At 55.4% G+C, this 27162-nt stretch overlaps 1 protein-coding gene across 4 annotated transcripts; it reads left to right on the top strand.

The window, feature by feature from the left end:
• Window positions 1-26824, top strand: Pip5k1c (phosphatidylinositol-4-phosphate 5-kinase type 1 gamma). Of its 4 annotated transcripts, none has more exons than XR_007834033.1 (19): window positions 1-203; window positions 11940-11971; window positions 12516-12608; window positions 13070-13200; window positions 13802-13919; window positions 14615-14767; window positions 16096-16395; window positions 17557-17762; window positions 18568-18651; window positions 18901-18949; window positions 19458-19542; window positions 19821-19982; window positions 20291-20429; window positions 20523-20555; window positions 20904-21005; window positions 21818-21944; window positions 22802-22984; window positions 24048-24125; window positions 24478-26824. XR_007834033.1 is itself a non-coding variant. In XM_051177246.1 (19 exons), exons 1-19 carry the CDS (start codon window positions 110-112, stop codon window positions 24478-24480), a joined length of 2067 nt encoding a protein of 688 aa, XP_051033203.1. In that variant the 5' UTR covers window positions 1-109; the 3' UTR covers window positions 24481-26824. The 4 variants fall into 4 exon arrangements, 3 of the variants coding, with proteins under 3 accessions (XP_051033203.1, XP_051033204.1, XP_051033206.1); XM_051177246.1 differs by having other exon boundaries at window positions 22802-22879; XM_051177247.1 differs by lacking the exon at window positions 22802-22984.
• Window positions 26825-27162: the final 338 nt, after the last annotated feature.

Raw genomic sequence — 27162 nt, 5'->3', positions numbered from 1 at the left:
CCGGCGCCCCTCCCTCCGCCCTGTGGTGCCGGCGGCGCTTGTTGTTCAGCGGCGGCGGCCGAGCTCGGGTGCATCCTCGGGCCCGCCGCCGCCGCCGGAGCGCTTGGCCATGGAGCTGGAGGTGCCGGACGAGGCGGAGAGCGCCGAGGCGGGGGCCGTGACGGCGGAGGCGGCCTGGTCTTCCGAGAGCGGGGCGGAAGCAGGTAACTCCGGCACCCCCGTCAGGGCGATGGACTCGCCCTGTTGCCCCGCCGTGGCGCAGTGGTTTTGCCCGCCCGCTCTGCGCGGTGCTGCGGCCCGCAGGCTGTGCCATTCACACGCGCGGCGCGGGGGTGCGCGCGCCCTCCCATTCCTTGTGCGGGGGGAGGAAAGGAGTCGGCGCTCCGGCCGAGGAGGCTGCACAGCCCCGCCCGAGGATACGGGGCTGTCAGCACTCGGCCCATTTTAGGGTCCTCGGGTAACACGGTCGCTTCTCAGGCGCGTGTGGGTGCGGCTCTTTATCCTGGTAGACTGTGGAGGAAACGAGCCCCTTTTAGATGCATGCGGTAGCTAGGATAGCAGTCCACAGGTTTGGAGGTAAAGGGGACCTGTTTGGGGGAAATCCTCTTGCTGCAGACGATGGAGACAAACCAAACATACTTGCCTCTTTGGGTGTGTGGAGAGTGGATTCTCCACAGTGCGTGGGATGCTGGAGCACCCTATTCTAGTCAGGGGACCCCCACCTGCGTGCCCTGCCTGGCTGGAAGGGCGAAAATGCCCTCCATGCGACCCCCTTTCTGGGGCCACCATGCTGGGCTGTCAATCTTGCAAGTGTCACCTTCGGGTGCCTCCTTGCTACACACCACCAATCACCGATTTGTGGGCCTCAGTTTACCTCTCTCTAAAACGTGGGGGGGGAAGGAATGTTGTTGAGTTGATTTCTCCATCCTGGCTGTGTGAGCCAATGTCCTGTCAACCCCCAATCTCCCAGACTCTTCTCCCTGGACCCTGTCTGCCATGCTAGCATAGCCTGTGGGGCCACCCAGCTTCCTCGTGTCCCCTCTCTTATCCTGAGCAGCCTCTTTGGGTGTCCATTCCGCAGGCAGAGCAGTATTCACAACTGAGAGAACAGAATGCTCCCTTCTCCATCGAGGTCACAGGAACTTTCAGGATTCACAGAAGCCTAGGCTCCTCCAGCCGCATTTCATGGCTGACTGCTGCAGTTAGGTTGCTGTGGCCTCACACAAACATCCAAGGGTCTCCTCAACTGTCCTTGTTGCACACCAGCAAGGGGGAAGGAGCCAGGCAGCCAGTGGTCCCCAGCCCCAGGCTCTCAACACCATCTACCTCATGGAATGTAGTGGCGATGAACCTGCCTCTTGTCACCTGCCCTCCTCCATTGTCACCTGGTGTCCTGGTGACATTAGTCCCTTACCATGCTGGAGGAATTGTGTAGGGGACAGCAGAGTCCCTCACTCACTGTCCACCTTGTGACCAGTGTGGCCGTAAACCTGATAGGTCCCACGGCAACCTCAGAGCAAACATTTCCTCCTCATGGAGCCTTGGTCATCCTGACTGGGGACTGATAAGCTGTCTGGAGCTTCGACAGGGTCTGTCACTGACACTCCTGACTCCAGACCCCCAGGGGCTGTTCCTCCCGGAAGCCCTTCTTTTTGTATAGAGTTCTGTTAAGTTAATCATCCACACAGAATCCCGTAGCAGCTGTGTGTGGGGAGCACTCTAGCCCTGACTGCCTAAAGGAGTCATTGTCGCTGGTTATGTAGCATTTATTTACCACAAACTGCATACCTGCCTCCACGAGTCCCAAAGGTCCCACAGCCCTCTCTGTTGACCCTTTCTGATGGCTTCTGTCTGTTAAATGTGTGAACACAGTGAGTGTCCAGGGTTGGTGCCCCAGTCATGCAGTGACTAGAGGTCAAAAGCAGGCAGAGCGAGGCCTCCCCTGATTCTTCCTGGAAAGGCTGGTCTCCCCTGCTGCCGGCCAGCCAGCCTGCTATCTGCTCTAGTAATTTCCATCAATCTGACGGGATGCTAACCTATCTCAGCTTTTTAGAATCTAGTTACATTAAGGACTTCTTGCTCCAGAGGTCTGGTCTTAGACTGACCTGGCTCACCTCTTCTTGTGGTTGCTGGGATCCCTGTGTGGTTTGTGGGTGCATGGAATGGCTACGGAAGGCTGGGTACTTAGAACACCTAGGCTGGTGACCTGCTTGGGCTGTGGTGTGAGTCTGTTCCTAAACTTCATCATTCCCAACCTGCCACTGCCTCCTCCCCCATCTAAACTGGCAATGAATTATGTATGCTTCTAAAATCACCCCAGAGTCTGCCCACGTCTCTTACGCCCTCTGCCTCCACCTGGTCCAACTTTACCCTTCTTCATTTTGCTTCCCCAGCTCTCCCATTCAAAAGAAGCCCGTTAAAAACTTGCTCAGGGCCCTCCCTCTGCCCACAGCCCTGACCTATCCTTCTTCCCTCCTCCCTCCCTGCCCCTCACTCTCACTCTCTGGAACCGCAGGCTCTCAGTATTCCTCAACAGCACCAGGACAGGGTGGCATTCAACAGGTGTACTGTGACTGCCAAAGTGCCGGGGTGGCCCATGAGATGCCAGGTGTAGCAGGAAGAGGCGGTGACTATGACATGGTCAGAACTGATGACCTTAGGGACAAAAGGTTTAATCAATTAAGTCTTGCCCTAGGTGTCCTCATGAGATCCTTACTGCCTCAGTCTGCCCCATGGAGAGAGACACTGGGGCCCTTCATTGACTAGGATGCTGGGATCAGCATGCTGATATGCCCAGGGCCAGGATAAGGCCAGGGACCTGGGCTGGACTAGTTGCGGCCCCCATGCTAGTTTTTGTCAATAAAGTTTTATCGGCATGTGAGCATGCCCAAGTTCCCACAGGCTGCCTCCCTGTTCAGTTGTAGGGCCTGGCAGTGGCAGTTGAGACTGCTGGCAGCATGGACCCACAGGGCTTCCTGAGAAGAGTTTGCTGAGACTCAAGTAGGAGTATGTTAGATAGGGGGCAATCCATCAAGGTGGGACCTGAAGGAGAAGCAGCTGCCCAGGCAGGGGAACCCTGGTTCCCGGTGTGGAAGGACACACCTGTCATCCCAGCACTTGGAAGGTGGAGGCTGGAGGGTCAGGAGCTGAAGGTCAGTCAGCCTGGGCTACATACTTGCAGCAGTTAGTCCTCTTTGAAATACCTTGTGGTCCTGGGGTGGGACTCAGATCCTCAGGCTTGGCAGAAAGCTCCTTTACCAACTGAGCCATCTTGCTGGCCCAGTACTGACCTATCTTGAGGAGTTCACTCATTCTATGCCCAGTTTGGCTGGGACTGAAATGGCGGGCTGTGATGACCAGGGTCATCATCAGGGGCTGCAATGGCTAGAACTGGCCTGGAACTTTTGCTTATCGGGGTACACAGGAACCCAGAGGATTTGGGATACAGCTGGCCCAGAGCTCTGAGCTGTCTGTGCTCATGCATATATGTTGCAGGTTTGGGATCCAGGGTTTGGTCATGGCAGCTGTGTCCCTTAAGAACAAGTGTGGTGGGTGCACAGGAGTACAGAGAGATGGTCAAGGGCTCTGGTGGGCTTGAGTGGACCAAGAGTCAGTTGCTAGGTTTCTGCTCTTCTGTTGTGGGGCCAAGTGGCACCCTGTATCTGGTGACTGTAGGTGGAGACCCTGCCTTAGGGAATTAGCTCAGAGCCAACCACAGGCTGACGGGCTGACAGACCCTGTTCCATCACAGGCCTTCAGGGGACTTGACTCCCAACACTGCCAGTGGCTCTGTGTGTCTGTCTGTGTCAGGAAGCAGGGGAGCAGGATATAGGGCACACGTAATCCCCAGCCTGCAGTGACAGGGCACTGGCTGGAGGCCGGGCATGGCATGCGTGCTGAGCAAGCTTTGGATCTAGCCGCTCAGCTGGGGCTACCCGGCCTGATTCCATGAGCTGGTGTTTCGTTTGTTTTGTTTTGGAAGCTTTTTGCCATGGTGGTCCTGTTGCCCTCACTGTGTTCCCATCTTATATCCCTGGCTGTTTTCCTTACTCACCCCGAAGCGCCTGACTTTTGGTCCTATGCCAGTCACAACTTTGGCCTTGTTTTCTGAAAACTGCATCTTTTCTGCTTCCAATTGTGTGATACTTTGTTGGTTTGTAGGAGCTCTTTGTATATTATAGACCCTTCTCTTTCATCTGTGATGCCAGTATGCATCACATTGTTTGCTCTTTTGGTGGCTACTGACCATCAGCAGATTTTAGTTTTTTTTATTGTCAAGTATGTCTGTCTGTCTGTCCCAGTCTGACATCATGTATAGAAATTTTCCTTCCTGAGGTTTTAACCTAGTTTCTTACTCTTCTCAGTTCCCTCTTTGTGTTTTTTGTTTTATGTAACTCAGGCTAGCCTCAAACTCACTATATAGCAGAGAATGATCTTAAACTTACAGTTCTGCTGCCTCTGCCTCTACCTGCTGGGGTGACAGACCACCACACCTTGTTTACATGATACTGAGGATGGAGCACAGGGCCAGGTGTATGCTGGGAGAGCGCTCTGCCCACTGAGCTCCAGCCCCACTTTTTTTTGGGGGGGGGGCTTGAAGCCTAAGCTGGAGACACAGCAGGACAGATGACCAGGACAACTGCCTGTGGGGAACACAACCAGCTGGCCGCATGTCCTGGAGGGAGCACCCATGTGGCCTGGAGGCTTGGCGGGCCTGTGCTGCACTTGCTCCCCTCAGACAGCTCAACAGCTGTCCTGGGAACACCCAGCACCTCTCTGGAACAGAAAGAGGAAATCAAGAGGTGGCTGTAGTGGGAGAGGTAGAGGCAGCCACACATACCTCAGGCCCTTAAGGGTCATGGGGGACTATCAGAGCAGGGGTGTGGCAAGACGGGGACAGGTGCAACTCCAGGTAGACACTGGGACCTCACAGCCCTCATCCTCCAGGGTGAATGTCCCACCACACAAGACAAACCACGTGGGTCAGCTCTGGTGCTAGACAGAAGCAGGGCCAGGCAGGGCCACCAGGCTGCCCACAACGCTCAGGGCCAATGGCAGAGAGAGGAAAGACTCCAGAGTCTACCCTGAAGGCAGCCACTATCAACATCCCAGGTCAGGGGCTGGGCTGTGTCCCTTCCCATTTGTGGGGTGTCAGAGCCTTGCTGCTATTCACAGCTGAGTAATACTCCATTTGGGGATAAATAAACCATGCTGGTGGGCTGGTGTCCGTTGCTTCCCTGGCATAGATGTTTTGGGTGCTCCCGTAGGGAGTGCGTGCACAAGGTTTTGGGTGGATCAAGCTTTCCACTTCCCATGGTGGCTGCTGGAGGGTGGATTTGCTGAGTCACTGAGAAACTGTGTCCAACTGAGGACAACTCAGGCTCACCCACAGCCACTGGATACTTCTTCCTTCCTGCTGGCTGCAGGTGGCTTCCCATGACCAGCTTCAGTGACAATTGTGGTTATTTTAAAATTTTAATATTATGTATATACTGCCCCACGGGTGTTGAGGTCAGAGGTCAACTTGCAGGAATCTCTTTTCTCTTTCTACCATGTGGTCCTGGGATTGAACTCAGGCTGTTCAGCTTAGCAGCAAGTACCTTCAACCTCACTGGCCCATGTTGCCTGTTTTCTGACCACAGCTGCACTGGGGGCAAGAGGAGGCATCTCATTGTGGGTTGTTTAGATGTTTATATAGCGTATGTGCATATGTGGCCACCTGTGTGTGGGGCGCTACAGATCCCCCGGAACTGAAGTTGCAGGTGGTTGTTGTGTGGGTGCTAAGATCACACTTGGGTCCTCTGGAAGAACAGCTGGTGTTCTTCACTATCGTGCCCTGTCCTCATCACCCTGTCCCCCACCTCCAGCCCATTGCCATGAGTATACCTTCTTATGTTTTAGACAGCACCCTCATCGTGTAACCCAGGCTGGCCTGAAACTCCCAGTCCTCCCCCACCAGTGAGCCTAGCTCCAGGCTCAGTGAGAAACCCTCTCTAAAAACTAAGGAGAAGTGCTGTAGAGGACGCCATCCCAGTGTTCAACCTCTGGCTTTCACATGATGACAGAGAGGAGCTGCCACACCCTCTGTGGAGTGGGGAGCCTGAGATGTCATGTGTGCTGGGTGAGCTGTGCTCCTAAATGGCCTCTGAGTCAGCATCCGCTTTGGGTGAGGCTGGTCCCCTCTGTAGAGGTTTTTATTTAATCCTCAAATGGTCCAGCACCTATGAGTGTCCTGAGCTAAAGCAGTAGCCTCAGCTGGGAGGTGTTCATGAGTGCTACATCAGTTCACTCTGCAGGGACATTTAGAGGGCAGATGGGCAGGACAGCAACAGAAGAGAGGACTTGAGGTCACCAAAATGGAAGGGACTGGCAGGGAAGGTCTCTGTTGGCCATGTTGTCCCTGAGAGCTGAGCAACAGCAGTAGGCAGCACAGAGGTGTCAGCTGTGCAAAGGACCTGTAGCAGAGACCCTGGCTGGGGCCAGTGAGGAGGACAGCACATGTGGACAGGCCCATTACATGAGTTCTTCCTAAACCAGAACTAGAACACCCTGGTTGGTGTAGAGTCTCTGGCCCCCAGGGAGGGATTTGATTATCAAAACCTTGAGAACCGCAGGGGAATGAATAGACTTGGACTTGGAGTCTCCCATGCATCCTCAAACCCTTGTCTTGTCCATCCTCCACCCATCCCGTGATCCAGGGTGCTGTCTGGCTTCCAGGCCTTCCAGTGCTCAGCTCCCCGTGACCACCTTCACCTGTTTTCTTGAGAACATTAACCCAGGGGTCCTCAGCCTCCCCTAGTCCTCAGATATGATCTAAGGGGAGACAGAGATCACTTGCCTGGCTTGCACCACCCCAGCCCCAGTATTGGGGGGACAGAGACAGAGGCATGTCCATGGGTTCAAGGCCAGCTTGGTCTACACAGTGAGACCCTGTCTTAATATCTTCCCCTTGCCCACACACCCCAGGAGACACCATCTAGCTCTGTAGCCCAGGCTAGCCAGAAACATGTCATCCCCTGCCTCAGCCTTCTGGGCATCGGTGGTGAAGCAGGGGGCCAGCGCCCCTGGAGGCCTGTGGAGTTCAAGGGTCCTGTCTTCAGCAGAGAGGGAGGGAATGCCAGGGTTTGGTAAATTCTCTGTCTTTGCAACCTTGTACCCTTCCTGTTCCACAACAGCTTCCAGGACCCAGTTTCTCAGTATGTGGGTGACAGGACGTACCAGCAATGTAGTGACATGTTCACCAGGGAAAGGTGGTCTCCCACAGGAGATACTGCAGCTTTTCTTGTGTGAGAAACTCTCACGTGGCCCAGGCTGGCTTAAGGTCATCATATAGCCAAGGATGGCCCTTCTGATCCTGAACAGTAGCCAAGTAATAAACTCCTGGGCCTCTTGCCTCTACCTCCCTGTGCAGGGATGACAGTCCTGGGCCACCACCTCAGCAGTGCTGTGTCTCCATGGTGACATCCAGCTTACCACTGTCCCCCTGCCTCAGCCTCTGGGAGGCTTGGAAAGATGGATGTCACTGTCAGTTTTAGTCATTTCCTTACCTGAGATACTCCATCTTCTCCATCTCCTCCTCCTCCATCTTCTCCATCTCCTCCTCCCTCTCCATCTTTTCCATCTCCTCCATCTTCTCCATCTTCTCCATCATCTCCTCCATCTCCTCCTCCATCTTCTCCATCTCCTCCTCCATCTTCTCCATCTCCTCCTCCATCTCCTCCTCCATCTTCTCCATCTCCTCCTCCATCTCCTCCTCCATCTTCTCCATCTCCTCCTCCATCTCCTCCTCCATCTTCTCCATCTCCTCCTCCATCTTCTCCATCTCCTCCTCCATCTTCTCCATCTCCTCCTCCATCTTCTCCATCTCCTCCTCCATCTTCTCCATCTCCTCCTCCATCTTCTCCATCTCCTCCTCCATCTTCTCCATCTCCTCCTCCTCTCTCTCCATCTTCTCCATCTCCTCCTTTCTCCATCTTCTCCATCTCCTCCATCTCCTCCTTTCTCCATCTCCTCTATCTCCTACTCCTTCTCCATCTTCTCCTCCATCTCCTTTGTTCCCTCCTCCATCTACTCCACTATCCTTTTCTTCTTTTATTTTATTACATATACATTGTTCTGCCTGCATACCAGAAGAGGGCACCAGATCTCATTACAGATGGTTGTGAGCCATCATGTGGTTTCTGGTAATTGAACTCAGGACCTCTGGAAGAGCTGCCAGTGCTCTTAACCTCTGAGCCATCTCTCCAGCCCTCTCCTTTTATTTTCAATTTCTGCTGTTCTGGGGACAGAGGCCAGGGCCTCGTTGGTGCCCTGCAGTGCCTCTGTAAGCTGCATAGCCACCAGTCCCTCTCTCAGTAGACTTTCTGGTGCTTGGTATTAGAGGCTTCTGGATCAGGTGGTTCTTCATGTAGGACTGGATCACTCTGACATCTTTTAAAATGGCTGTCGCAGAGAACATTAAACCCCTCCTGTGTACCAAGTGCGGACAGGTTTCCCCAGGGGCACAGTGGGCACAGGGTGGCTTGGCCTTGTATAGATCAAGCACATGGTTAGGTTCATGATTCGGCCATGGCCTTGGCCTTCTGGACCTGTCTGTTTCTCAGGAAGCTGAGCTTTCTGCCCTGCAGGAAACCACTGGCCTGTCCCTCATACACTGCAGGGGAGGGTTGGGGAAAGCAAGATATGCAGCTGCTGAGGGAAGTTGGTGGTTCTCAGTGAAAGGTTTAGCTGCAAAGTCTACACACAGTGTTCTGATGCTGGCTACTTGGAGGTCAGGGCCCAATGTCTGTGGCAGCTAGAGTCTGCATGTCCCCTAAGACTAGGTGGTGGCAATGTGTTCACAACCATGGGCATCCACTTCTGTGTGTGGCTTTTTAAGCTCTGATTGGTAGACTGTAGGCATCACTTACTTACGGTGCACACCTGTGTGATATTGGATGTTCATTGGTTGTGCATCCAGCAAATCTATATGTTCCTGAACATTCATTCGGTCTCTTAGAGGAAGCATTATCCCCCTAGGGCAGCCCCTAGCCCACAAACACACTTCTCTCCCCTGTTCTGGGTGTGTCTGTCACGGAGTCCACTCTGTGGCTTGCTTGTCTGGGTTTCTCTGAGTACAAGTCCTCAGTGTCAGGCCTCGCTCCTGTTGTTGTCTATGGATGAACGGGCAGGAACACACTGTAGTGTGTGAGGAGTCCCACAGGGCAGCGGAGTTGTCATTGCACTCCTCCTGGAGGTCTCAGTGCACAGCCCCATGTCTTAGTGTGGCACTGCTGCCGATGAGTGGCCCGCATGAGGGAGCTCTGCACACTTGTGCCGGCAGCCATGCCACGGTGCCTGGGGTTGCTGCCCCAGGCAGCTCTTTTGTGGGTCTCGCCTGTAGCCATGCTTAGTAGGAGAAGCACTGTGAGCCAGCTCCTGTGCGTGATAGAGATGCTGGGACCACCAGGACCACGTGCCAACTGTCAGAGGGCCTCTCTTTCTCTGACATGGCTCGGCTCTTCCCGGGGTCACAGCAGGTCTGTGTACATGTCGCATTGCGGCTGTCAGCCAGCCACCAGGCCCTTAACAGTTGCTCATGAGGGTTGTTCAGAGTGCCCATGGGATGTCTGGGGGTCTTTCTCAGCCATGGGGCAAGCTTTGTAGGAATCTGGCAAGAGGGAGCTGCAGGGGACACAGTTGTGCTGAGGCCCCAGTAGGATAGAGCAGGGAAGCAGGGAGGCAGCTGGACAGGAAGCACGTGGTGGGACCCAGTCTGTGGGCTGATAGAGACTCCTCCCAGCTGTGCTCTCTGAGGCAGTGAAGGTCCAGTCAGGCTGGGTCAAGGATCTGGGATCTCCCTGGACATAGTTTGTTTCCTGTCCATTTCAGCCCCTTCACTTCCTTCCTGTATCCTAGGCCTCTCTGTTTCTTCTCTGTTGCTGTCATTGGGATTTGCAGCTGGGATGGCCCCAGTTCACTTGTTCCCTGCCTCAGTTTCACAGCCCACGCAGTGTGTGGAGGCAGAGAACCGGTATCCATCTGTCAGTCCATCCACAGACCCTGCTGAAGGCAGGAGGACGCAGATGGGGTCTGCAGAACAGGGCAGCGTGGATGTGGCAGTGTTTGGTGCCACCAGGAGATACCTAGTGAGGGTATCTGCAGGCAATGGGCACAGCCAGGTCTACAGAAATAAGAGAGTGTAGCTGGGGTGATGCCCCCAAGCATCGCATCACTGCGGCCTGTGTGGCAGGCTTAGGTGGTTGTGACAGATGGGGACATAGCTCCCAACCTGCCCAGAGAGATTTGTACACTTACCCAAGGTAACGGAGCATTAGGGAAGAAGATGATGGCCTGAAGGTCGAGGTGTCATTGCATGGTTCCACGTAGGCAGAGTCACCCACCTGCATGGGAGCTGCCAGCAGATGTGGGCTGACCAGGGCTCACGAACCACACCCATAGCCAGCTGGTGCCCCTGCCTCCCCCCATCCCTGACTATTTTTAAACATAATTAACTGGAAAAAGGGGCTGCTCACTCAGAAGATAATTGCCTGGGAGGAGAGGGCGGCTGTGCCATGTCAGGGCCTCTGAGTGATTCTGTCCCCCTCCAAACTGTGTCCCCGGGGTCTGTCTTGTCTCCCATGTTTCAGGCAGGAAGAGAAACTGAGGTAAGCCCCCTGTGAGGTCAGTGAACCCATTGGTCACACTGGGGTCTCAGCTTGGCTGTGGGTGGGGCAGCATGGGGATTTGGGACTTTGGAATTTTCATCTGCAGCCTGGGAGCTGCTGAGTTCTTGCTTCCAACTCCAGGGGCCTCCTACAAGTTCTAGAACATTCCTCTTCAGCCTTGGTTCACCCAGCCCCCCCCCCCACACCTCTCTTCCTTCCTCCTCTCTGGGCCCCCTGCTGCATCTACATATTACTCCACTATCAAGGCAAATGTCAGGTCAGTTTGTAGAACCTTCCACTGGCTACCAGGTGCCTGCCATCGGATGGCTTCCCATTATCAACCATGTGCAGCTGCCCGTGGTCCCCAATCCTGGTCAGGGTTGGGATCAGGGTATTTTTTTTCCTGTACCCAGCTGTGCCAAACATCCCTGACTCACAGCCCCTTTCTCCCCCAAGACTCTGCAGTGACATTAGGTTCTAGGAAACAGATTCAGCATCATTCCAAACCCATCCTTTACCCCCCACAACCCTTTCCGGTAGAGGCACCTGCCTTCTCCGAGTGACTCTGGTCACGCCTCTGTGCCCCAGCAGCTCCATGCTATGAACACTTTGTGCCCCGGACTCAAAACCACAGACTGTTCTACTGCAAAGAGACCAAGGCAAGCATGGTCAGCTTCCAGGACTTCCACCCACTCTGGGACCCCACAGCCTCCAAGTCCCTGGTCCTTTCATTGCCAGCACTACAACCCACACAGCCCTGGCTATGAAACTCACATGGGCACAGTCGCCTAGTTCCCATCTCTGGATCCAGGGATGCCAGTGAGCCTGGGCTGGAGACACACCTGCGCGCCTCATGGACCCTGGCTGGCTTGATGGGTATGGGCTTACCCTGCAGGCCAAGGGACCAAATTTGGATCGATAGCATACAGGTAAAAGCTGGGTGTCTTGGCACACCTGTGTCCTCAGCACTGGGAAAATGGACACAGGAGGGTCATGAGCTCTCTGAGATGCCGCACAGTCTAATGGTGAGTGCCAAGCTCGGTGAGAACTCCGTCTCAAAAGCCAAAGTGCACTTGGGAGGCAGAAGAGGCAGATGTCTATGAGTTTGAGACCAGCCTGGTCTACAGAGTGACTTCCAGGACAGCCAGGGCAGCATAGAGAAACCCTATCTCTAATCAGCTAACCAACCAACCAAGGTGGAGAGCAATTGAGGAAAGCACCAACCTCTCGCCTCCATGTGTTTATAGAGGTGAAACATGGAAGACACATGCTAAATGTACCCTTTCTCTCCAGGTATGACCCAGAAGAAAGCTGTCCTTGCAGAGGTGAGTCTGGCCGAGCTTCCTCTTTGAGGAGGTAGAGGCCTGTGCATCCAATGTGTGTCCTCTGACTATGCACAGCATTTCTGTTTGTTAAGTGTGTTGAGCAGGGAGAACAGTAGTTGGGGGGGGGCGGTCCCCATTATCCATACAGTAAGAGGCTGGGGCCTTGGCCTCCTGAGCCTGGTGTTTAGGGCACTACCTGCCCCTGAATCCATGGTGAGGAATTGGAGGACCTTGTTCCCTTAGCTGTCGATGGTTTTCCCTCAAGTCCTCAGATGGGAGGGTCCCAGAGACATCCAGAGACACAGGGCTTGGAGGTGGGGAGCAGGCTCCAGTGTCCTGTGGATGGGATGGGCAACCATCTGGGTGCCTGGGAGCAGTGCACCCCCTGGTGGCAAGTATGGAGAACCACAGGCCGTTTGGCCCCTGGTGACAGACCTGGCCCTCTCCCCTCAGCCCATAGCTCCAGAGACCTTGTGCTTCCCAAGTCCCCTTCTGGATTTCCAGGACCTTCTGTAAACATTCCTAACCTGTTTTTGCTCCCCAGACTCCCTTGGTGACAGGGCAGCCTGGCCCTGGCCATGGGAAGAAGCTGGGCCATCGAGGCGTGGACGCATCTGGAGAGACCACATATAAGAAGGTGGCTGGGGGGGGGGGCGTCATGGGTGGCCAGGGAGGGAAGGACCATGGCCAACCCACAGGCCTTGTGGGCCACCAGGGGCTACAGCCTCCATCCATGGCTGTTGCTATAAACACAGTTGGGTGACATAGCCAGTACATTCCTTTGAATTGACCTCTTTTAAAGTGTGCAGCCATCAGAGAGGTGAAACTGTCCCTGCTGTCCTGTCCTAGAAGAAAACCCACCCATCCCCAAGAGAAGCAGCTGCACCTCTGAGCCCCTGCACCCAAAATGCACTTCCTGTCATGGTGTACCCTTGTGTGGCTTGGAGGGGCCCTGCTGTGGGTGGTGGCTGTAGGCTTGATGGATGCTAGGATCTGGCTGCACCTGGATGCCCCCCATTGCAGCACACTGGGGTGGGGGACTGCACAGCACAGAGAGAGAGGCCTTGAATGACCTGATCCTATCAACCCTCCCTGCAGACCACCTCGTCCACCCTGAAGGGTGCCATCCAGCTGGGGATCGGGTACACAGTGGGCAACCTCAGCTCTAAGCCAGAGCGTGACGTGCTCATGCAGGACTTCTATGTGGTAGAGAGCATCTTCTTCCCCAGGTATGCCCCGGCCACCATGCTGCCCTCAGGTAGCTAGGCAGGAGGTTCTCAGTGTGAGCCATCTGTGCTCCTGCTTTCATGTCCATATCACACATGGCATCTGCCCTCCTTGCATCTCATTGGCCAGCTGGTCACATGACCATAGCTGCAAGAGAGGCTGGGTTGCCCTGTCTTGTTCTGACTGATTCTTCCCTGGGAAGTGTCATGGGCCTCAGTGCCATTGAGAAAGGGAGGAGCTGTGGGTGACATGGCTGTTATCTAAGCATGCCATTCAGGGTTCTGATCCCCAAACCACTCACACCAGGCCTGGTGAGCATCTATAACCTTAGTGTGGGGCAGGTAGAGACTTCATGGCCAAATCGGTGACCTCTGGGTTCAATGTCTTAGAAAATACAGTGGAGTGAGGGTTGACCTTTGACCTCCACATGCGAATATGGAGGGAGGGAAGAAGGGTCTGTCCTAAAGCCAGTAACCACATCCTCAGTAAGCAGGGATCCCCAAGTTGTTCATTGAGTTGTGTGTGGGATAAATGGGGAGAGGTACCACAAAAAGCCACCATCCCTTACAACTATCCCCCTGCATCCTCCTTCCTCCTCTGCAGCGAAGGGAGCAACCTCACCCCTGCCCACCACTTCCAGGATTTCCGATTCAAGACCTATGCACCTGTTGCCTTTCGTTACTTCCGGGAGCTCTTCGGCATCCGGCCAGATGATTACTTGGTAAGTCTATCAGTCAGTGTTGCTAAGACTGGTGCTTGAGAACAGCTGCTGTGTGCAGCTCCTCTGGGTGTCCCGTGGGCCCTTTAAGAACATTCCTCCTTACAACCTCCCCTCTCCTGAGTTCCCCACCACCCATAGGCCTCCTCATGGCAGTCTGCCCCATTGTACCTTTTTGTGGTCCTCGTTTGCCAGATCCCATAGAGTTGGGCAGTCTCCTGGAGCCTGTGGATTCATCTAGAGAGAGCTACTAGGACTTCGGCCCAGGGCAAGACAGCCCAGCCTTGGTCAAGGGACCCTTGGGGGATGTGAACTTAGGGCGATGTTGACAGTGGACAGAGACACAGTGCAGGCACCTGAATTCTCATGTGTGTCCTGCACCAAGAACTCACCGCGACACTCTAGGGCCAGCAGTGTGGGGAGAGAAATGCAGCCAGGTGTAGGTGTCCTTGCCTTCCCAGGACCTTGGTGGCTTTCAGCAGTGGGTAGAGGAAGAACAGATAGATGACCTGGCCACATGATGGCCAGGTGGGGAATGTGTAGAAAGGAGTGAGGTGTGCCCACTGTTACACAGGAACATGCCAGCACCCAGTATGCTCTGTGTGCTGTGTGACCTGTCAAGGCAGACAGAGCCCCCCGGAGCTGCTCACACCTTCCCCCACCCCCATCCCCCACCCCACCCCACCCCCGCCCTCCAGTACTCGCTGTGCAATGAGCCACTCATCGAGCTGTCCAACCCTGGTGCCAGCGGCTCCGTCTTCTACGTCACCAGCGATGATGAGTTTATCATCAAGACCGTCATGCACAAGGAAGCTGAGTTCCTGCAGAAGCTGCTGCCTGGTTACTACATGGTGCGTGCCTGTGCACATGGGTGGTGCGGGGCCTTCCAGAACCATCTCTGCAGGACCCAAGTTTTGTTGGAATGCCTACCTCCCTGTACCCAGCCTGCTATGCCCTCAGGCCCACAGCAGTCTCTCTCTCTCTCTCTCTCTCTCTCTCTCTCTCTCTCTGCCATAGGGGACACTGAGTCAAGGGAACAAACGAGAAGACCCCCTCTTAAAAGGCTGCTGCCAGGGTTGGGAGCAGGCTCCACCCTCCTCCACTCACCCCAGGACTCTCAGCCTAGGGCAGGGACCTCATTAGTGATTTTACAGGCCTGACTATAACCACCCTGGGTAGCCCAGCGTAGACTTTGACTCAGTTTCTCCTCAGGGGCATCATTCTTACACTGAATAATACCCAAAGTGAGACCCCAGACATCCTGATCTTGAGCTGGCCTCTGTGTTCCTACGATGGAACAGGATGGGAATTCTGACCTTGAAAGCCCTGGGAGACTCCATTCAGGAGCAGGGGCTGAGAGCGGCTCAGGGAAAAGGCCCCTGACCTCCACGTGTGTGCTAATGCACAGATCCACTAGCAAATGGCAAGGAGCAGAGTGCACTAATGCAGTCTGTCACCCTGGCATCGAGACCGGGACAGGATGACTGTAGGTGAGATCCCATCTTAAAAAGTGTGGATGTGGTGGTACCCACACCTCCAAACCCAACTCTCAGGAGTGGGAGTTAGAGGCAGGCAGATCTCTTGGCCAGGGCCACACTGTAAGAACCTTTCTTAAAGAAATAAACAAAAAAGAGATAATGGTGACTAGAGAGGTAGCCCAGTTGTTAAGAGCACCAGCAATCTTGCAAGAGAACAGGGTCTCAGTTCTCAGCATCCACATGGCAGCTCGTAGCCATGGGTTCTGAAGCCCACTTCTGGCCTTTGTGGGCACCAGGCACACACAACATTTATGTATTAGATGCACATACTAGATGAGAGCCTGGTGTGGTGGTGCATGCCTTTAATTCCAGCACTCAGAAAGCAAAGGCAGGACTTATCTGTGTGTTCCAGGACAGGTGGAACTACACATAGAGACCCTGGCTCAAAACTAGATAAGAGGACTGAGGGTGTCTAGGGTGGATCCCACACCTAGAATCCCCCAATGAGGGGCTATGGGGGTGGTCAGGGTGGGGCCCTGCCTAGGCCTAGAATCTCTCAGTGGGGGTTCTGGGAGTGGATGGCAAGTGGGCAGTTGGGAAGTCATGTCAAATGACCCCCCTACTCTTCAGATATCCAAGGATGAGGTTGGTCCAAGGGGGCCCATAGCCATCTGACAGCTCCTTGTTCCCTTGCCCTGCAGAACCTCAACCAGAACCCACGAACACTGCTGCCCAAGTTCTATGGGCTGTACTGCGTGCAGTCAGGTGGCAAGAACATCCGCGTGGTGGTCATGAACAACGTGCTGCCCCGAGTTGTCAAGATGCATCTCAAGTTCGACCTCAAGGGCTCCACGTACAAGCGCAGGGCAAGTAAGAAGGAAAAGGAGAAGAGCCTGCCCACCTACAAGGACCTAGATTTCATGCAGGACATGCCCGAGGGGCTGCTGCTGGATGCTGACACCTTTGGCGCCCTGGTCAAGACACTTCAGCGTGACTGCCTGGTAAGTATGTGCCCCTCACCCTAGAGCTGCCCTGTCAGACCCAGTGCTGGAACCAGTTTGCTTTGGTGACTTTTGTCCCAGCATGGGAGGCTGAGGCAGGAGGATCACTCAGGCTAGGGAGTTAGGCACAGCCTGTGTAGGTTAAACAGAACCTCTTTTAAAAATGAAGACAAGCAGCCGGAGATTGGTGGTGTACACCTTTAATCCCAGCACTTGGGAGACAGAGGCACCCAGATCTCTGTTGGGGCTAACCTGGTCTATAGAACGAGTTCCAGGACAGGCTCCAAAGCTACAGAGAGACCCTGTCTTGAGAAACCTAAATAAATACAGGACTGAAGGTTTGTCGGTAGTTAGCACTTAGTTATCATGGGGCTGTCCTCTGTCCCCAGCATCACATAGCAAGAAACTTAGCAGGAAGCAGGGCTCAGTGGGTAGGGCCTCTGCCCAGCATGCTGGAGCCCTGGGTTCCATCCCACTGTTACAGAAACCAGGTGTGGTGGCATAGGCTTGTACTCAAGAGGGTCAGACTCAGCTACATAGTGAGTTTGAGGTCCAGCCTGGGCTACATGAAACCTTTTCTGAAAAATAAGGCAAAATAATTTTGTTTTGTGTTTTTGAGACAGGGTTTCTCTATGTAGGTCTGGCTTTCCTGGAATTCACTCTGAAGACCAGGCTGGCCTGTAGAGTCCACCTGCCTCTGCCTCCTGAGTGCGTGCACCTTTTTGTTTGTTTTTTGAGACAGGGTCTTACTGTGTAGCCATGCAGCTTGCTATGTAGACAAGGCTGGACTCAAACTCACAGAAATTCACCTGCCTCTATCTACATGTAATAAAGGTGTGCTCCAACAAGGCCTACCTAAATGCAATTTCTGAATTCCTGTGTCTTGTGAAGACTAAAGGCCCCACTAGCCATCAGCACTCTGTTTTCTTGAACTCACTGTCGATAGCTCTAAGGCTCCCTGAAGGGACCAGCCCCAGGAGACCCCCAGGAGGACTGAGAACCTCCTGATCTGAGCCCTAGATCTGGGAGTGACAGATCTGGCCCTTCCAGGCCCCCAGACCGTCTGGTCCATCCAGACAACACTTAGATTCCTGTGTGTAACCATTAGGTTTGGGTTAGCAGCTGGGCTACCTGTCCCCTGACCAGTGTCCCTGGCACCAGGTGCTAGAGAGCTTCAAGATCATGGACTACAGCCTCCTGCTGGGCGTGCACAACATAGATCAACAGGAGCGAGAGCGCCAGGCTGAAGGCGCCCGGAGCACAGCAGACGAGAAGCGACCAGTAGCGCAGAAGGCCCTATACTCCACAGCCATGGAGTCCATTCAGGGTGGTGCTGCCCGTGGGGAAGCCATTGAGACAGATGACACGTAAGTGGGGGAGAGGGGTGCTCAGAGCTGGCTCCACCCCACCTGTCTCATGGGGTATTCTCCTGTACACTTCATGCAGCCTGCGAGCTCCTTCACAGTTCCTGGCCCCAACAGGGCAGTGGAGCTGGGCCATCCAGGGCTGCATAGTGAGACCCTGTCTCGTAAAAAAGAGGGACAGTGGCTTTGTAGTGGCCCTGCACGAGGCCTACATGACCCTCCCTTCTTCATCTACTGTCTCATCTGAAAGAGAGGGTGTACCACCCCTCAGATTTCCAAGTGTGGGTACAAAGTCTCTAGTGTTGGGAGGGCTACCTTAGTCACAGCCTGGGAGATGAGGCCCAGTGACGCTGGCTCGGGCTCTGAGGACTGTCGGCTGCAGCTCTGTCACCTGTGGAGGGAGAAGAGTGAGCAAAGGCCCTGTGAGGCCATCCTCCTCAAACCACCTCGGCTTTTGTAGGGTCTGCGTGGGGCCTCTCGGGGACCAGGTGAGCCTGTGCGCCCTGCGTGAAGTGAGCCGAGCTGGTGGGGCTTCATCTCCAGCTGTAGGGCTTCCGGCTGCTGTGGCATTGAGGGGCATCACTAACTGGACTGGGCCTTGTGGCAGCTGGTGTGGTGTGTTTAACAGCTTAGGATATGCAAGGCAGCCATGCCCTGGATGCAGTGCGCATGCGTGCATGGAGGCATGCTGTCTGCTCAGCCTGGACCCCAGGGTAGCCTTCAGCCACCTAGTTACCCCCAGGGTAGAGGTTCCAGGCTTGTGGACCTGGCCTTTCTGTGTTCAGCTAATCCAAGTCTCTCTCCACAGAATGGGTGGAATCCCGGCTGTGAATGGGCGAGGGGAGCGGCTGCTGCTTCATATCGGAATCATTGACATTCTGCAGTCCTACAGGTACATAGACCCTGCCCAACAGATTAGCCACACCCACCTCTCCTACCTGAGCACACTCATTCAGGCTGCTTGGCCACGCCCACACACCTTCCCCACCTTGACCTCATCCCACTCAACCTACCCAGAACCTTCATGCCATCTGGTGACCGAGCCCTTATCAGCGCAGCCTGGCTGGGTCCCTCCCAGCCCTGCCTCATGCCAGTGTTGGGCCAGTGGACTAACCTTTTGGATCCTTCTATATGTCTCCAGGTTCATCAAAAAGTTAGAACATACCTGGAAGGCCCTAGTCCACGATGGGGTGAGTGTCATTCACATTCACTCATTCATTGATTACAGCCATCTGCCCACCACTGAGCAGCTCAGACTTCCCAGGGTGCTGTCCAGGCCAAGAGGGGCAGGGGACATACAGGTGCCCCATAGCTCAGAGCTGGCCTCTGGGCTGGTTTCCAAGGGAGTGCTGGAAAAGGTTTCTTTATGTGACAAGCTGCTGGGAGCCTCGCTCCCCCAGCCCCTGCCTCAGTGACTCCCACATGTGTTCAAGACTGCCCATAGACTCCAGCAAGAGGGTCCCGCTGAGGTTCTTTAGGGAGGTACAAGTGAACACTCCCGGAATGTGTGCTAAGGTTGGGCCGAGGTGTTGTGGTGATGCTTGTCCTGTCACTCTGGCACTCCAGGGGCCCAGGCAGGAGAAGCTTGGGTTTGAGGTCAGTCTGGGCTGCATAGTGACCCTGTGTCTGGAAACAAACAAAAGGCTGGTGGGTGTGTCTTCTGGTGACACCGCGTCCCTACCCTCTGTGCCTTCCTAGGACACTGTCTCAGTCCACCGGCCTAGCTTCTATGCGGAGCGCTTCTTCAAGTTCATGAGTAGCACAGTCTTCCGGAAGAGTTCCTGTGAGCTGCCATCTATGGGAGGGGACACAGGGCCAGAGAGTCCCCAGCTGGGTTGGGGCAGAGCAGTTCTTGCGAGCCCAGGTCTATAGTCCTGGCCACTGGGCCCAGAAAGGGGCAATACTTTCCCAGTTCACAGCCCAACAGCAGGGTATCTGGAGAGGGGCTGGGCAGGCCAGGCCTGTCCTGAGGGGCAGGCCATGAGGGGAGAAGTCACCTCCAGGAAGCCATGGAATCTGAGGCTAACACAGCCCCAAACCCCTGCCCTCTTCCCCCTGCAGCCCTGAAGTCCTCTCCATCCAAGAAAGGGCGTGGTACCCTGTTAGCCGTCAAACCCCTGGGGCCCACAGCCGCTTTCTCAGCTAGCCAGATCCCCAGTGAGAGAGAAGATGCACAGTATGACCTTCGAGGGGCCCGCAGCTACCCCACGCTGGAAGATGAAGGTGACCTGCCAGCCTGGGGTCTGGGCACCCAGGAAAGCACACCTTGAAGGAACTTGGACACATGGGCTGGGGGATGAAATGCATATGTGCGAAAGCTCTGGGGCTGCATGAGGTAGTGGGTGGTGGCAGTACAGGGCTCCTTCAGGCATTGGGTGGTCTCGGCTTTTGACAGTAGAGGTGTCATCAGTAACAACTGGAGTGGACAGGGTGGCTGATAGGAGAATCTGGGAGGCAGGAAAAGGCCAGCTCTTAAGGTCAAGAAAGTGGGAGATAGCACCCAGTCTGCTTAGGCTTGCTACTCCCCACAGGCCGGCCTGACCTCCTGCCCTGCACCCCTCCATCCTTTGAAGAAGCCACCACGGCCTCCATTGCCACCACCCTATCTTCCACCTCCCTCTCCATCCCAGAGCGCTCCCCTTCGGAGACATCAGAGCAGCCCCGGTACAGGTGGGTAGAGATGGGAGCAGCTGGGCACAGCCCTGTGTCACCACAGCTCTGACAGCACAGTAAATATCCATTACCTGTGTGCCTTCCCCACAGGCGGCGCACGCAGTCTTCAGGCCAGGATGGCCGGTGAGCCCCCTCTTTCCCCGTGTCCCCATCCACCTTCTTCAAAGGCAGCAGCGTTTGGCATTGAGCTCCAGGCTTCACCCCACAGACACTGCAGGCCTGGCCGGCTTCCAGAACCTTCCGACCCTCCTGCATCTCAGGTCCAGACACCCAGCAGTACCTAGCTTCCCAGTGTGTGGGCTGCTGGCCACCTCCTGTGCTGTGAATACCCCCCCTCCAAGGCCACAGCAGGACCCAGCTGTTCCTGCTCCCTCAAAGTCCCCAGACTAGGACACCCCCCCCGGGGGGGACCAAGAATTGCAGGCAGCTCTGGGGTCAGGGTGGAAACTGAGGCTGGCCCATCCCCTGCAGGTCCCAGGAGGAGCCCCACGTGGAGGATTTGCAGAAGATAACAGTGCAGGTGGAACCAGTGTGTGATGTGGGGATTGTGGTCCCCAAGGAGCAGGGTGCAGGGTGAGTAAGTACCTTCCTTGTTCACAGATGGTGACTACCTGGGTTTTTCACCAGGCCAGGCTGTGTCTAGGGACATGTGTGGCTATCATTGTTGCCCTAGAAGATGGACAGCTCAGGCCTGGCTGCTCATTAGATAAAGGGACCCCCAGGCTGTTGTTTGTGATTGAAATGTGTGCACACCTGTCACCCCAGCAATGGGGAGGCCAAGGCAGGGTAGTGTCTTATTAAGGCTTCTGTTGCTATGATAAACACCATGACTGGAAGCTGCTTAGGGAGGGAAGGGTTTATCAGGTCACACACACTCCATCATGAGGAACTGACTGAACCCTTGGAGAGGTGCTACCTGGGAGTTCCTGCCAGGGTGGCCCCGCCCACAATGGGCAGGACCCTCCCACATCAGTAAATCAAAAAAATGCCCCCATAGGCTGGGCATAGTAGTGCACACCTTTAGACACAGGAGGATCTCTGAGTTCGAGGCCAACCTGGTCTACAGAGCAAGTTCCAGGACAGCTGGGCTATGTAGAGAGACTCTCAAAATAAATATATAAATTAATAAAAGAAGAAAGAAAATGCCCCCACAGACTTGTAAACAGGGCATTTTCCTCATTCATGGTCTCTCCTCAAGGATGACTCTACTTGTGTCTTGTTGACAGAACTGTGCAGCAGAGATAGCTACAGGCTAGATCCGGTCTCCAAAACCCAAAAACCAGTGTCCCCCGAGATGGAGAGGGAGCTGGTAGATCCAGTTAGGGCTGGGAGAGCGGGCTGTGCACAGAACCACCTAGGACCCCACCACTGTCCTGTGTCCCCAGAGTGGAGGTTCCCCTATCTGGGGCGTCGGCTGCAGCCACTGTGGAAGTGGACACTGCCAGCCAGGCCTCAGAGCCTGCCAGCCAGGCCTCGGATGAGGAGGATGCACCCTCCACAGACATCTACTTTGTAAGTTCCCCTAAGCCTCCCCAGCCCCCAAGGCACCTGTGAATGGTCACAGCTGCTTCTGTCTTGTGTCATTGCTCTGAGTGGCAGGGGCATTGCCCCTTCTTGGCTATGGGGAGACCTGAGCAGAGACAAGGCCCTGTGTCTTAGGCATGCTAGGGACCCATGGGAACTCCTCGTCCTTGGGGCAGGGGGTTAGGTTCTGTTCATGATGGTGGGGCCTGGGGACCCAGTGAGTGCCAGGCCCCATGCTGCCTGCCTCCCTGAGGTGGGGACTTGGCTCCTTGTGGACAAGGTTGATTCAGTGTAGACCTTGGGGATCTGGGACCCTCCATGACCCCTATCCACCATGGGGAGAAATATCAGAGCGGTTGTGGGCCCAGTACAGGGACATGCCCTATAAATAGCTCAGAGCCGCAGCAGCCCCTTGGGGGTCAGCTGTCCTATCACAGTCCCTGGTGCTGCAATCTCATCTGGGCCCAGGGTTGTCCTCACCTACCTGAGGCCCTCACTGCTTCCCAACTAACGCGCCGCCCACTGTTTCTATGCTGTGCCTCTGAGGCCCACACTCCCACCTGTCCCTAGAGAACTCTGGCCAGGCCTGTGGTCTCCCCATGCTGGGGCTGAGGGTGCGCGTGCATTGCTGGTTTTGGTCTGGCAGAGTCCAGAGCTGCTTCCTGGATTAGTTAGGTTCTGGCCTTGATGGGACCCTCAGTCCCCACCCCATACACACATTCTGCTTCAGTCGCTTATGCCCACCAGCCCTGCTTGGCCACCACCTGTCTCCCCTGCCTGGTTCCCGCCTCATCCTCTGCCCTCTCCTCTCTTCCTTCCTCCCGCCCGGCCCGCTGTGTGGCCAGTTCGCCCACGGGAGATACTGGCTTTTCTCTCCCCGTCGTCACCAACTGCGGGCCGTGACACCGAGCCGCACAGGCGCTGTAAGTGACCACAGACCGTCACACGAGGAGATGAGCTCCCGGAACACAGCACCCCACACCCCTTCTCTCCTCAAATGACTGTGGAAAATCACAGCCATAGTGGAGGTCAGCTGAGCCCCAACCTGACTGGATGCACTCTGTCCAGAGACTGCCACAACAGCTGCCCATCTGTAGTGGGGTCCATCAGACCCCAGCCCACCCGCCTCACAAGTGTGGACACTTCTTACCATCTAGGCTCAGGCCACATGGAGTCCACGGCTTCATATTCCCCACCACTGTCACCGCTAGGTCAGCTCCCAGTACATGAGACCTTGTAGCTAGCCCCGTTGTCTCCATATCAATGAGTGCCAGGCCCAGAGAGGCTGAGTGACATACCCATAGCTGCACAGCACTGGCATAGTACAAACAGCACAGATGTGACACCTGCCACCCAGCGTTGAAAGATGGAAACAGGAAGTGTGGGGATTTGATGGAGCCAGGGATGGCTAAGGTGAGGGTACAAAGCTGCTTGCTGTCTGCAGAGGAGACACACTGGTGGGCTCCTTGCAGGAAGTAGACCATGTTTACAGGGCTGGCCTCTGGGAGGTCACTGGCTCGTCATCCTTCAGCCTTGCTATCCTAGGCCTTTCTGTGCCTGGGATACCACTCCCTTGGACAGGGCCACTGGCATGTGGCCCCTTGCTTCTAGTGCTGCTTGCTCCTCGGAAGCTAGCCCAGCAAGCAGCAGGAGGGGTGACAGCCCAGGCTGGCCGGCTGGGGCTCTGGCCCTGCGGGAGCCTGCCAAAGCTCAGCTCCCATGGAACTATGCAGTGGCCATGTCTTGTCCCTGAATCCGCAGTGCTCAGTGGAGTCTGCGGTGCCCAGCAGCCAGGAATCTGGCCAGAGCAGGCTAGGGGACCAGGGCAGTGAGACCAATAGGGGTACACATGGAGCGGAGACCCCGCCCCCCCAACCCACCTGCACCCCCAGGCTTCCCTAACTGCTTCTGCTGCCGCTGCTGCTTTCCCAGGGCCAAGGGTTGGGGGGCAGGTGCCCCTCATAGAGGGAACCGGGGTTGCGGCTGCTCCCCAAGGGTTGGGGATCCCCCTCTTTTACTTTCTGTCTCTTCCTTCTGCCTGTCTGCTCCTCGCCCCCGCTCTACTGCACCCCTCCTGCACGCGCTGCGCAGCCCACCGACGAGAGGAGCTGGGTGTACTCCCCGCTTCACTATAGCACGCGGCCCGCCTCCGACGGCGAGAGCGACACAGTAAGTCCCCAGGCAGGGTGGGAGGACAGGCCGGAGCTCCTCCCCTCCCCTGGCGACTCCCGCCCCTCCTCTCCTGGCTCCTCCCTCTTTTTGGTGACCCCTTCCTCCAGCCCCACCTCCTTTTGACCCCTCACCCATTCTTGTTCCTCTTGCTTTCATTCCTACCCCCACCCCACACACCTGCTTTAGGCACAGGCATTTCTAGGTGTGCCAGCCACAGGGCTCAGGGAAACCAGGCCTGACTTCCAGGCTACCCTCATCTGCAGCCCAGAGGCTGCACCTGGAGGCTTAGCGGGTGGTTGGGGTCCTGCCTGAGCACCGCCCTCCTCACCTGCCCCTCTGTTCTTTGCAGTAACTTCTATGCAGTCTGCAGTCTGGAGCCCAGTGTCCTTCTGCCATCCCAGTCACTTCCTGGAGGCGATGCCCCTCACTGGGGCCCAGAGCTCAGCAACATCACCCCAAGGGCCCAGGCCTGACCTCATCCTCTCCCTCCTCACCGACGGATGCCACCGGCCAGGCCTGTCCCCAGGATAGCTTGGGCAACCATCTGCCCCTGCCTATACCTGTTGGGGCATCAACATTCCGAGTGCCCGATCCTGTATTTATTTTGGGTCCTTTTTTGCACGGAGAAGGAGCACAGGAGTGATTTTTCTAGGACAAAGACAAAAGACACAAAACCCAGGAAGAAGCTGCAGCCACTGGCCTTGGCGGATTAGGCTCTACATGTCCTTCTACTTTTGGGGACCTGCCCCAGCAACTAGGTGACTCCAGAAAAGCCCACTCTCCAGAGCTCTCATGGTGGCCTGCAGAGGGAACAGGCCCTGGAGCCTTCACTTGTCATCCGGATCTGTGCTCCTGAGTTGGATGAGGTCACCATTGCTGCCTCAGCAGAACCCCTCCGTCACCTCAGGTTTGGGACCCAAGCAGACCAGGACTAGCCATGTGTGCTTTCTACATCTTCTTACCGCCACTGGGAGTATGTCCCCAAGCACATATGTCCTGCTGTTACAATCACGTGGCACTGACTGGGAGTAGCAGCCACACTGTCTGCAGCCTGTCCGGGGAATCCCTGGGCTGAGGGCATGCTTCCTCGCCACTCCCGGGGAACTCCTTTTCAGAGCAGATGCTGCCCTGAGAAGAGCAAGGTCAGACTCCAGGCTGCAGAGTGACAGCTGGGTCCTCAAACACCCTGGCTGAAGATGAACCACCAGAGCCGACTGTGTGCACTGGGACACCAGGGAGAGGGACTTGTCCCTTCCCTTGGGCAGGCTTCCCCCTCCCCATGTGGGACTTCTGGGTACACAGTCCCATCATGTCCCTGTGTCATGGATACTCTACCCACCGTGTTCTCATAGGAATCAAGCTGGACAATTCTGAAAGCCAGGCTGAATTCCTGGTACACAGCCTTTGGGCCAGCCCCATGGGCCACTGGGTTGCACCTTCAGGGACATAGACGTCAAAACCTGGCTGGCTTACAGGGACCACGGCAGGCTGCAGAGGCAGTGAGGAACATGATACAGCCCTTTCTGCAGGTACCCATTTCCATCATGGGAAGAAAGGGCATAAACTGGGAGCAAACCCTAGCTGATGTGTTGATGGGGGCTGAAATAGGAGGGATGGACAGATGCCTGCCCTAGACCTCACCACAGTACCATGTTTGTGTAAGTCTCAGGGCCCCCTCCAAAGGTCTGCATTGTTTGCTGATGGGAGTCCTGTTTTGGGACTGGCAAATGACACCCGTGTGGTGAGCTGCTGAGCAAGTTGATTCAGGGGCTACAAAGGCAGGGTCCAGTCTTGCATAGACTCCTCCAGGAAGGCATTGTGTCGTCTGTCATCCCAGCCCTTGGAAGGCTAAAGCAGGAGGATTGTGGCAAGTTCCAGGCTAGGCTGGGCTACAGAGTGAAACCCTGTCTCAAAAGAGAAAGGAAAACAAAACAAAAACCCACAGGGCTGGCGTTACTGCTCAGTGGGCAACGGCCACCCAGCAGCCTAAGCCCTGGGTTCCATCCTGGCACTCACAAACCACATGGGGTGGAATATCTGTCATCCCAGCACTTGGGAGGTGGAGACAGGAGCAGCTCAAGGTCATACTTGTCTACGTCGGAAGCCAGCCTGGGCTACAAGAAACCCTCTCAAAAAAGAATCTGTAAATATTGGTGATTCCCCATCCTGTTCTCTCCAACAGCCGCTATTACCCCACCATGGACGGCGTGTGAATTGTACTGTAAGGACCAGAGGTACCTCCAAATCTGAGGTGTCCCCGGTCTGCCTCTACTACTTACCCTAGCCATTCCAGCAAGTCCCCTGTTAAGCCCCACAGCAACCTCAGTGCAATATGCCCTCCCCGTGGGGTCCCTTGGCACGGTACTGTCTCCACAGTCATTCCGTCCCTCACCTCCCTCTCCGGTGGTTAAAAATCGCATTGCACACCCTCACCCCAGTTCTGTTTTTATTGCTGAATTCATTCTGGAAACTTCAAAACATCGTATGTCTTACTCATCAGGGCGAGGGAGTCTCTGGTCCTCAGCCCCTGCGGTCTGGTGACAATCCAAGTACGGTGTCCCCCTGCAACAACCAGGGGTCCCTGTCCCTCCAATGCAGCTGCTGCTGACAGCAGCCGGCATCTGTATGCAACCCAGGTTCCCACCACAACCCCTATTTTTAAGTTAAAATCTCTAATAAATCGGGTATTAAACAGCTCTCTTCCGATACCTTCAGCGTGAGCCGGAGTCTGTGGGGTGGGAGAGCTGCGTGACGTTGGCGGAATGCGATGCGCTCAGCACCAGTGGACACCACGAAACTTGTCTCCTCCCTCCAAACCCTCCCAGGGCTGTTGGGCTTCCACGTAATGCATCCCAACTGAAACAGGACAAGCATCCAGACGACTTCCCTTTCTCAAGCCTCGGTTTCTCTGTCTATTGATTATTCACAGTTTAAGTGGCTGCATGCACGATCTGACCGACGGAATAAGCCCAAGATCAGCATCTGGAAGGCAACAAACAATCGCGTCCTGACCTGGGTTTTATTGGCGCAGGCC

The sequence above is a fragment of the Phodopus roborovskii genome, unplaced genomic scaffold, assembly GCF_943737965.1.
Source record: "Phodopus roborovskii unplaced genomic scaffold, PHOROB, whole genome shotgun sequence".
Lineage (NCBI taxonomy): Eukaryota > Metazoa > Chordata > Mammalia > Rodentia > Cricetidae > Phodopus > Phodopus roborovskii.
The sequence above is the reverse complement of the archived record's forward strand: the minus strand, read 5'-3'. Positions and strand labels throughout refer to the sequence as shown.